Here is a 12,177-nt window from a genome sequence, read left to right as displayed (position 1 = left end):
CAAAAAGGGGTGTGGTATTACACTTTAGACCATACACCGTAATGCCCATTACATATTTGCCACATAAGTGCTGCTTACCTTCGTGCTCATTGCTAGGGGGTTCTTGCTGGATGGCACCATAGTACCCATTACACATAATGCCGCACACCATAGTACCCATTACACATGATGCCGCACACCATAGTACCCATTACACATGATGCCGCACACCATAGTACCCATTACACATGATGCCATGCACCATAGTACCCATTACACATGATGCCGCGCACCATAGTACCCATTACACATGATGCCGCACACCATAGTACTCATTACACATGATGCCGCACACCATAGTACCCATTACACATGATGCCGCACACCATAGTACCCATTACACATGATGCCGCACACCATAATACCCATTACACATAATGCCACGCACCATAGTACCCATTACACATGATGCCGCGCACCATAGTACCCATTACACATGATGCTGCACACATAATGTCCCTTACACATGATGCTGCACACATAATGCCCCTTACACATGTTGCTGCACACCTTAATAGCCCTTACACATTAAATCACACATTATGCGTAATGCCCCCAAATACTGCCACTTGTAGCGTCCCTTAAGCAATGCCCCCAAAAGTGCCACTTACTGTAAATTTTTATATGAGCCTTCGCTGCTGCTGCAGGGAGAGATGGAGAGCGGTGCAGCAGCTTCTATGGGGAGAGGAGCAGAGCGCAGCGCAGAGCACGCTCCCACTCCCCTCCTGGTGTTCCCTCTAGCCGAGTGGACATTTGAAATATTGTGCTCGCTGTTGTTGTGCGTGACGTCGGGGGAGCACGCCGGGCGCCGGCACCACATGATTAAGGGGGGGGGCGCGGAGGTGAAAGCGGGGAGAAGAATTGGAACGGAAGCTGCAGGGGTGACAGTCATTGACAGCTGGGCAGAGAGCAGGGGGCTGCCCGGCTGTATTCAGAGCACTGCAGGTCACGGCTGTTTGAAATAATACCCCTTTCACAACAGGAAATGCAGGGATTTACCCGGGAATATGGTCCCAGGATCATGCAGGGACATTCCCAGGCTGACCCCTTATACACCAGCCTAGTCCCTGCATTTTCTGGTGTGAGGGGGAGAGACAACCACTCCCCTCTCCCTACCCCCCTTTAACCAACCAGCTATAGCTTCAGAACCAACTGACCCATTTACATGAGACCAGTATCATATTGAAGAACTTTTGAGTTGGCTTCGAATGATTTTGGTCCCGTGAAACTGGGCTGTTTGGTTCCAGAGAAATCTGCCCTCAAAGAACATAAACAGTCATAAAATTACATTTAAGAAATGGAAAAAAAACGGTTTAACCTCAATATCCCTGGAACCAATTAACCCATATGGATCCAGCCTGGTATCAGATTGAAGGCACAGCGATTTGGGTTAGACTGAGATCAACCTCGAGCTTCAGTGATGCTGAAGGGGGAACTGGCAGCCGTTGAACTGGGTGGGGGTCAGAATTAGCACGACCCATGTTATCCTATAGGGAAAATGTTCCAGCTTTGCCTGTCAGTATCTCTGGTTCCCAGGGGGCTAGAGACACGGGGCTGGGCTCGTTGGAAAGCCCCATCCCTCAGCTACAAAATGGGCTAATGGGTGGTCCTGTGCACCCCCGGACCACCCCCTAGATTCGCCTATGGGCATTACTGGAAATGATTCTGAGGTAACATGGGAGTGGCTAAAAAGATGTTATATGTTATGGGAGTAGCAGAGGTGCGTACGAAGACACTGAACCACTCACATAGTAAGCAGTACTCAGAAAGGAAATCTACATCTGACATAGGGGGGATGCTCTAACATCCGCTCCCCCTTACCGCCCCCTATCGCCGGCTGTCGCATTCATAATCATCGCATATGCACTAACATATGCGATAATTATGGCAAAGGACAGCTCTTGCGTTAAGAACTGTCCTTAGCAGTGAGAGTCAGCGGATCCCATGGGGGCCCAGCGGCTCTCCCCTCCCTCCCTTAACCGGTGCTGCTGCGTCTGGCTCTCCTCCCTGCACCCGGAAGAGGATCATAGTGCAGGAAGGAGGAGTTCCGGGCAGCACAGCTCTGTGCTGCCCGGACACAGGTGAGGTGTGGGTCGATGCGGGGCGACGGTGGGTCGATGCGGGGTGGTGGTGGGTCACGGTAGAAGCCCATAGGCTTCTATGGTGCATCGCCAGATTTTTCCCCGTAAATCAAGTATAAAGCTGTATTTGCGCGCCAAGCGCTTTCAAGGTGATCATTAATTTACATGTAGCTCATCCACTACATTTATAGCACCTACTACATTTACTACAATACTTACTTTAAGCCACCTGGGTGCTATAAATGTAGTGGATGTGCTAAATGTAAATTAATGATATCTTGCAAAACATTTGTGGTCTACATAGTAGTATGCCCCTGTGGGCTCTACTATGTGGGCCAAACCACCTGTAAATTTAAAGAGAGAATGGGCGGACATCGGTCCTCTATCATCCTTGCACTACGTAGCCGTGAAACCGACCAACCAGTCGCACGCCATTTCAAAAAGATGAAACACCCACTTGAATCACTTCGGTGCTACATGATAGATCAGGTCCCTGTGTCAATGTGGGGGAGTTGACCATGCCAAGAGATAATTAATTAAATAATCACAATGGATAGTGCGTCTGGGCACTACAAATCCGGGTGGGTTGAACGAAAAAATTAATTGGAAGAGTCTAATTTAAGACTGCCCACTCTGGATCTATTGGCATGTTCTAACTATCCCTAATGGCACTATGGGTGTATTGTATGTAATTCTGCTGGATAACTGTAATAATTCTCATTTTTCTTGTTAGTATGGTTTATGTCTTTAATGTTGTTTGTTTCTTTATTTTTATATTGAATATGTCAATGCACTTGTCTTTGGTATTGTTACATGCTTATGCGCTAAGTTTCTTTCCCCAGGGTGCCGGTGAATAAGGTTGCCGGGGGATGGCGCTGCCGGGTACCCGGTGGAACACTGTCCTGGACCAGGTGGAATGCATGAACGCTCCCTGACTTCCAGGATGCGCTTCACAGAAAGTCAGGCGCGGGCGTCCTCCGGCTCCCTGGACGCTGGTGCCCGGCAGGGATCAAACAGCGCAGCATGGGGGTATTTATGTGGGTAATTTACTTCTTATAAAGTTGTTTAAGCTGTGCCCTGAGGAAGAGGTAAAGCGCTTGGTACTCAAATACAGCTTTATACTTGATTTACACTACGTTTCTGTATATACTATATGTAGTAGTAGTACGTTTATTTATATGGCGCCGCAAAGTGTATGTATAAATGTCATTCTTGCGTAGAACCCTTGGATAGCTTTATATGGCTCTCACCCACCAGCTTTTATATTAACCATTCCAGCTCACAGATAATATAATGTGTCTGCAGAATGATGGGCAACTCATGTAACTCTGTCATCCTCCTACTTTTCTGCTATTCCTTATGTATTTGCTGGAAAACGTTAACCAAAACATTACAATTGTGTCTAGAAAAGAGCCTGTGTAGTATGAATTCTGAAATTAATCTAGATACATAAAACAGATTCATAGACAATATTTAATTGTAATTATTTTTTTAAGAAATATAAATACCTCATATCTCCAAACTTCTTGCCTATAGCACTTCCCACATTTGTTATTGCAGTAGTGGCTTTTATTCCAGCTTGGCTTAGTGTTTCTTGTGTTTTCTTGTACCTACAAATAAAACAGTTTTAGTACAGATTTAGTAGAGCTGCCACTCTAAACAGAAATCCAGAATAACATTCCACCTTCCCACTTATTAGTATGTTTCTACACAAGCATTTATAACTGTATATACGAAACCCATTACAAGATTTTAGACATCAGAGAAGCAAATCTCTTTTCCTCCATAGACTTGATTCATTGGCTTCTGTTTGCAAAGTATAACGTGCAACAATAGCCTTATCAGTAAATATAGTTACAAAGGGGCAATTCAGAGTCCATGTTTCCATAGTTGAGTCCTGGAAAACCCTTAATGCACATTACCAAACTTGCAATTGCATACAGCATTACTAACATTTGAGAAGGGATTTCTCAGGACCAGACTCTGGAAGGTGACCTAAAGTGAGCGCATAAATGGTCAATTTCATAGGCCTGTTATGGGATGGTCACGGGCATGTGTGGGAACACTGCTGCATTCCCAATCATATATCCACTGCTTCAGAGGCCATGTTTATTATGATTTGAGGAGAGGAGCTGGAGTAGAGCCTAGGCTACTGCATATGTCAATGGTACACCTGATGTTGGAGTATTTACAATCTCTATCACAATTGCACAGACTACTAAGGGGCATACACACCTAGAGATGTGTGCTAAGCTATTTAGGGTAGGTCATTTCCCTGTGTCCAGATTGCCCATGGAGAACACATACACATGCAGTGATTTGTGCTAAGTGATTTTGCTAAAGCAAAAAAGAAAAAGGGCAGGATAGTGGTTCAGAATTCGAGATCTCGATTACTATTGCTCCTTCTGTACAAACAGAGATTTGTAGTCTCTTGCTAAGAAATTTGACTAGATTTTGACTGCATGAACTGACTTATGTAGGGTACACACCAGAACGACCATGATCGTTCGATGATTTCCTTGAAATTGTACGATAGTCGCACGATCTATTGGAGCACATGATCTGCTCATGATCTGTACCCAATCTAATGTAGATGATGAATCTTTAGTGCAGCAGGTAAAATCATCAAAGCGACCAAATGACTGGGTGGGTGCGCATCGGATCGGAAGCACATTGAAAACATGCCCAATTCTGCTCTTTTTACATACAATCGGTCAAAATCGCATCAAAATTGGGGAAATTGAGCCCAGATTGTTCTGGTGTGTACCCAGCATAAGTTAGCAGGTGATAATGACTTGGGGGACCGCTCATCGTAATCGCTCAGGGTATACACACGGAGCGATCTGTGCTTACTTTCTAAGCAATCTAGTCAGAGTGCTTAGAAAAGAACACAAAATTGCTCCGTATGTATACCCCTTTAGCCTGAAAGTGGGCATCTCAGCACTCCAACACTTCATGGCACTTTGGAATATGAAGGGAAGACTGTACATATTTCCACAACCGCTATTGCACTATCAACCATCTTTGATCAGGCCCATAATTTATGGCCTCATTTTGCTTGCAGTATCTTATCCTATACGATCATTAGGCATTGCAAATGCAGGAGGAGGTGCATACCATATCTCCTGCCTGCATTTCCGATCTCATCGAACTGCGATGCAATCCAAGTACAAAAGGAACATTGCAACCTTTGTACGCGATGTCCCTCTGCTTTTGCAACCTGAGTAAGTCTAACCTTACTCAGACTGCCTGTCACAGCCCAGCTTGTGTTGCAAATGAATCTGTGCCTTGCAGCGCAGTCCTGGGCTGGCTACTCCTGGAAACTAGTGACGACCCCATTTCCAGAAATGCCATCCACCTCCCTACGTATGAACAACTAAGGCAGAGGCATTTGCTATTCTGAGCGATCCAACCTGAATTAGCCCCTTAGTAAATAGGGCATACTGTGCGACTGGCAGCAAGCACAGTATCCCATCCACATGGTGGCAAAGCTTTGTTTCTAATCTTCATTTTACAAGTCTATGACCGCATACACTTTTGCTACTGCTTTTAAGGTGGGACTCTATATGCCCATGTGTAGGAAATCAATATATACACATCACTGCATTATTTAAATGTTATTATTTTATTATTTATTAATTAAAACATGAATTATACCTAAATTATGTATTATGGAAATCTATTCCAGGGAGCAGTCAGAGTACCGTATGGGTGCTACATAAAACATGGCTTTCAAAACCCGAAATCAAGGCCCTGATATACTGTAGGAGTGTTTTATGTGTAGGCTCAATTGTGTGCATTTAGTAGCAACAGAAGCGGTGGTTAGCAGTACTACAGCTAAGACTAATATGACCTAATATGACCATTGTTGGTGTCCATTTCTAATCTGCTATGAAATGTAATGCTTGGTTTTGATCAACACAAATTCAAAAATTGCTCTAGTTGGCATCATTGTCATATTTATCCTTATTTATAAATCAAAGTCATGTCTGTCAGAACATTTTTATTTTAACATTACTATTGACCTAAACCCTATGGTTAGTGAGCTTAATGAGCATTTTTGAAGCAGGTTACAACTCCATCTTGTCATACACTGCCGCATAATGCAAGTTCCGGTCTACCTTATCCTCTCCCTGTACAAATACTTTGCAACACCTACAGGCACCTTTGACCGGCGTGTTGTGGCCACCACCACACGCTGACAGGAAAATTCCCGGGGGCCGCGCCACAAGCTTCAGGAGACCAGACAAAACTTTGAGTGGGGAAGGGGACCAGCGACCAGACGTAGGATTACAGCACTACAGGGGACATTGCTGCACCTCTCTCATGACTCCCGCACCTGGACGCCCTGGGGGACTCACGCAGACACTGCTGACCTGACTGGGGGGGGACCAGCTACACGCTCACAGCGCAGCACAACCCTGGATGGCGCCTGATGCTCACACCATTGCAGGACATTGCAGAGTCTGAGAGCGCTCCAGGGGAACGCACTGGACTGCAGGTGCCCTTACACACACTCCAAACTGAGGAAACTATGACCCATGCAAAGCATGGGCAGGTTGCTAGTAATTATTAAAACATTTTGACCGAGGCTGATATTGCATAGACCATAGGAAGGCTGTAATGGTCTATATGAAAAAAGGTCTATATGGTACAAATGGTCATCATGAACAAGGTCGACAGACAAATGGTCAACATGGCAATGGTCGACACATGAAAAGGTCACCATTAGTTTTTCATGTTTGTTGTGTCAATGCGGAAATTTCATCACGTGGACCCCAAATTAGTGTACTGTGTCCTCGCACACAGCTCACTTCGCTGTCCATGCATCGACAACACTTTACTGTTCCCAATTGGAGTCTATTTGTATTGTAAGGTATGAAAACATTAAAAGAGAGGGGAAAAAAATCAATGTCCTCCATTGCTATGTCAACATTTTGCTTGCAAATTGGGTTGTGGGTATCTGCCTCCTAATATAAAAATATATTGCATATTATGTTTATTTCCATTTTAACTATGCGCTATAGGCATCCAGTGTCTGGAAGGTAACCAGTCTTCCTGTCTTAATAAAGAAGATTAGAGATGAGGGTTTGTATCCAAGGGAGAATTGCTTCCTAATACAGAGTAACTTTTACTGGCAAGTGTCCATTTTCATGATGGATGCTTGAAACAATAGACGGGTTGGGATCATTTGGTCTATTGCATTATGGTAGAAAGTCATTAGGTCGAATCCATTAGGTCGACATGCTAAAAGGTCGACATGATTCTAGGTCGACATGGGAAAAGGTCGACATGATTCTAGGTCGAAAGGTCATTAGTTCGACAGGTCATTAGTTCGACAAGGTCATTAGTTCGACATTGTCTATGTCGACATTCACAAGGTCGACATGGGGTTTTTCACTGTTTTTTTACCTGAATGTCAACACAGTCGACATGGACACAGTTTAAAGTGCACTGCATCCCCTCGCATCGCTCGCTGCGCTCGCAATGCGTCGGGCACGGTGCCTCGCTACGCTCGGCACACTATTTTATTCTCCCACCACGCCCTAGTGGATGGTAGGGCATGAAATACCGCCTGTCGGCACATGTTGGCTCAAAAAACAGTGAAAAACTCCATGTCGACCTTGTGAATGTCGACATAGACAATGTCGAACTAATGACCTTGTCGAACTAATGACCTGTCGAACTAATGACCTTTCGAACTAGAATCATGTCGACCTTTTCCCATGTCGACCTAGAGTCATGTCGACCTTTTAGCATGTCGACCTAATGGATTCGACCTAATGACTTTCTACCATAATGCAGTAGACCAAATGACCGCATCCCCAATAGACTACTAATACTAAAATAAAGAATCAGACTGTTCTGAAATGGACTGGATGGGCTGGGTGGCTTTAGTGCGGCATGCCCTTACATTATATTAACACTTTTCCCTCACTAACACTATCTCTCTCCTATTTTAATTATATTTCATTTATCTCTCTCTTTATATATAGCTTTGGCTTCTTATCACTAATTATTAACACTTAGTATCTCACTGGCGTGCCGCACTGGGCTTCCCAGCTTATGATAGTTTTTTGGGGTGCCGCACCCTGCACCTAGATATAACGCTAGGGACACCCAATATACAGAGAAGCCTTGACGCGGCTTGGGGGCATAGCATACACCTGCGCAGGTATATGTAAACAATATCTCTGAATTCTATTATCATGTAGTGTTCAAGATTGGTTACTAACATTACTCAGTGTGCTGAGGGAAAAAATGTCTTGTTTTACTTACCCAGTATTAACCCTTCCCTCATGCACCTGGGTAATGTTACTGAACTAATTGAGCATCTACCACTATCTGTATGTATGTTCTGAAATGATAAAAGCCAATCTGAGTATTGTCACAAACCCTGTCAGACTCTTAGATACACGAATGCGAAGTTGCTATTCATGCTTATTCTCTCTCTATTGGACCATGTGCACTGCAGGTGAGGCTGATGTAACATGTGCAGAGTAAGATTTGGGTGATTTATTTAGTTTCTGTACAGGGTAAATACTAGGTCTGCCGGACGAGGTCCGGACAGTCGGGATCCAGACAGTCATTAACCCGACGTCGGGATCCCGACTGTTAAAACACTGATGGCCGGGTTCCCGACGGCCATCAGCTATTTTCCCTCGTGGGGGTCCACGACCCCCATAGAGGGAGAACAGAATAGGTGGCGAGCGTGCCCGCAGCGTGGCGAGTGCAGCGAGCCCGCAAGGGGCTTTGTTGTGCTGGCCACGCTGTCTGAGACAAGGCAGTCGGGATCCCAACGTCGGGATAATGACTGTCGGGATCACGACTGTCGGTGAATCATACCACACCCAAATACTAGCTGCTTCATTTCTACACTGCAATATATATATATATATATATATATATATATATATATATATATATATATAGCTTCAACAAACGAGGCGGCACTCATCAGGCTTGATATGAAAACAGTCTTATGTTTATTCCAACATGTTTCGGGAGTAATGTCCTCCCGTCGTCAGGGATAAAACAACAGTGACCAAGCTCAGTTTAAATACACCACCAGTACTACCTCCACCAATCAAATTCACCTAATCAAGAGGCCCCACCTCTCCACCTGTGGGTCCACATAGGTGTACGCCTCACAAGGAGTTTTGGTTACCGGCCCACCTTGATTATGCATTAATACAAAACATACGTGCAAATAATGAAAATAACAAAAATGATTAAAAAACAATGCACTGCATTAGAAAGAATGGTATACCTGAACACGATGTTAAAAGGTGCAACACCATCATTATAGTATAATAGATCAACAATATAATATTACAAGAAGCAATGTAGACCTAATTTTTCATTTAACCCTTTGGGGGCCATTGCATCTAGTTTCATTATCCACATGCTTTCACATCTGAGTAGACGTTGTCCCCGATTCCCCCCTCTTTTAGATAGGGGGATGTGGTCTATGATCTTGGTTCGCAAGCTGGACACTGAGTGTCCAGCTTCGACGAAGTGACGTGGAACTGGCATGTCACCCTTACCGGCTAGCAAAGCTGCTCTAATGCTAGATCGGTGATTTGCCATCCGTTCCCTAAAGGTGGTCTCAGTTTTGCCCACATATATATAGCCACATGGACAATATAATATGTAGACAATAAATTTAGAGGTGCAATTAACCACATGTCGAATCGAGAATTTTTTTCCACTGTAAGGATGCACAAAGCTGTTTCCCGTAAGCAAGGAACTACAGGTTGTGCATCCTACACAGCGGTAACAACCTGGAGCTTTTGTTAAAAAATGAACCCATCATGATCCTATTCAGTGGAAAATTGACTCTTATCGATTTTCAAGGTCGCTCCGATTAAAGGAACATTTTGGACAATCTCTGCCGCTGGTGAGTGATGATGTTATTCCTACCCAATTGCTAAAATTGAAAAAGGCATCAACTTTTGATCCCCAGGCTGTGTCGGCATCTGTAAAGACATTTACAAGACTGATAGCTGATGCCCCAGATATTTGCCCAAAAGACATTCCTCGTAACTTTAATTTGTCCAAAAATAAGATGTTGGCGTTGAAAAATCTTAGCAAACGCACTGATATCGTTGTGCGATCGGCAGACAAAGGCGGAGCCGTGGTGGTGCAGTCCACCTCGGCTTATGCCAATGAATGTCGACGCCAACTTGCTGATAAACATGTGTATGCTTTGTTAGATCATGATCCCACTGTGATGTTCAAATCTGAATTGGATGATGTCCTAAAAACTGCTTATAATGATGGCACTATTCCGGGTGATTTATTAAATATTTTGAGTGTACAGTACCCAGTGGTTTCGCTATTTTATACCTTGCCTAAGGTACATAAGAGACTGATCGACCCCCCTGGTAGACCCATCATATCTGCCAGGGGGTCGCTGTTCCACCCAGTCTCTGTGTACCTTGACAGCTTGCTTAATCCGTGTGTACAGGCTACTACCAGTTATTTGAAGGATACCAATGATTTATTAACCTGTCTAATGACTCTTCCTGAGGCCAATTCGGATTTAATATTGTGTACAGCTGATGTGGTGGGGCTGTATACCTGCATTCCCCATCAGGCAGGCATGCAGGCAGTGTGCAGCCTCATCACAGACAACCCATTATACACTGGTCCCAATATTTCTTTCTTTATGAAATTGTTACAGCTGGTTCTCACCAAGAATTACTTTTACTACAATGACCAGTACTATCTACAGCTACTTGGGGTAGCGATGGGGTCCTCAGTGGCCCCATCGTATGCTAATGCTTTTATGTGGTCATTAGAAACACACTTGTTCGCCCCCTTAATTGATACTGGTCATATGTTATTGTCAGTGCGTTTCATTGACGATTTACTATTTTTATGGTCTGGTGAAGAATGTGAGTTACTGGATACACTCACAATCCATAATTCTGGACAACACCCGGTAAAATTTACCTTTATCACCAGCCATGAAATGGTATCTTTCTTGGATGTATCAATTAGATCACGACAGGGCAAAATCTCTACTGGTCTGCACATTAAAGAAACAGACCGCAATTCCCTGTTATTTCATAGTAGCTGTCACCCCCTTGCGTAGAGGTTTACCCTTTTTTCGCAGATGTTAAGGGTTAGAAGGGTTGTCAGTGATCACGATGAAACTATCTCTACACTTGATAAAATGATTGAGCGTTTTCTGGATAGAGGGTACCCCAAACCTGATTTATTGAGGGCCAAAAATAAAGTTCTTGGTATTACACGCCTAGAATGCCTAAGTAATAAACCACATATTGATGTAGCGGCTCAAGTTGTCCCGTTTGTGAACAGATTTACTGAATCCAGCAACAACATAAATAAATACATCAAATCCCTTTGGCCAACAGTTAATACTGACCGGGACCTTCCGGCATTACACAATGCCAGATTGATGCCCGCATACACACGGGGCGCCAATCTACGTGATAGATTGGTTAAACTAGACATCACCAATCTAGTTAAACCTGAAGCACCCATTCATTTTTTAACAAAAGCTCCAGGTTGTTACCGCTGTGTAGGATGCACAACCTGTAGTTCCTTGCTTACGGGAAACAGCTTTGTGCATCCTTACAGTGGAAAAAAATTCTCGATTCGACATGTGGTTAATTGCACCTCTAAATTTATTGTCTACATATTATATTGTCCATGTGGCTATATATATGTGGGCAAAACTGAGACCACCTTTAGGGAAAGGATGGCAAATCACCGGGCTAGCATTAGAGCAGCTTTGCTAGCCGGTAAGGGTGACATGCCAGTTCCACGTCACTTCGTCGAAGCTGGACACTCAGTGTCCAGCTTGCGAACCAAGATCATAGACCACATCCCCCTATCTAAAAGAGGGGGGAATCGGGGACAACGTCTACTCAGATGTGAAAGCATGTGGATAATGAAACTAGATGCAATGGCCCCCAAAGGGTTAAATGAAAAATTAGGTCTACATTGCTTCTTGTAATATTATATTGTTGATCTATTATACTATAATGATGGTGTTGCACCTTTTAACATCGTGTTCAGGTATACC

General features: G+C 44.0%; 1 protein-coding gene across 1 annotated transcript in view; it reads right to left on the bottom strand.

The window, feature by feature from the left end:
* The window catches only part of TPD52L1 (TPD52 like 1), a 120,234-nt gene that overhangs the window by 33,126 nt on the left and 74,931 nt on the right, over window positions 1-12,177 (bottom strand). The window contains exon 4 of the mRNA XM_083176680.1: window positions 3,629-3,730. Coding sequence (XP_083032806.1) covers window positions 3,629-3,730 — 102 coding nt within the window. The remainder of the gene's footprint in view (window positions 1-3,628; window positions 3,731-12,177) is intronic.

This window comes from Crinia signifera, chromosome 3, assembly GCF_055691185.1.
Source record: "Crinia signifera chromosome 3, ASM5569118v1, whole genome shotgun sequence".
In the NCBI taxonomy this organism is placed as follows: Eukaryota; Metazoa; Chordata; class Amphibia; order Anura; family Myobatrachidae; genus Crinia; species Crinia signifera.
Note: the sequence above shows the minus strand (reverse complement) of the source record. Positions and strands in the feature narration are given on the sequence as shown.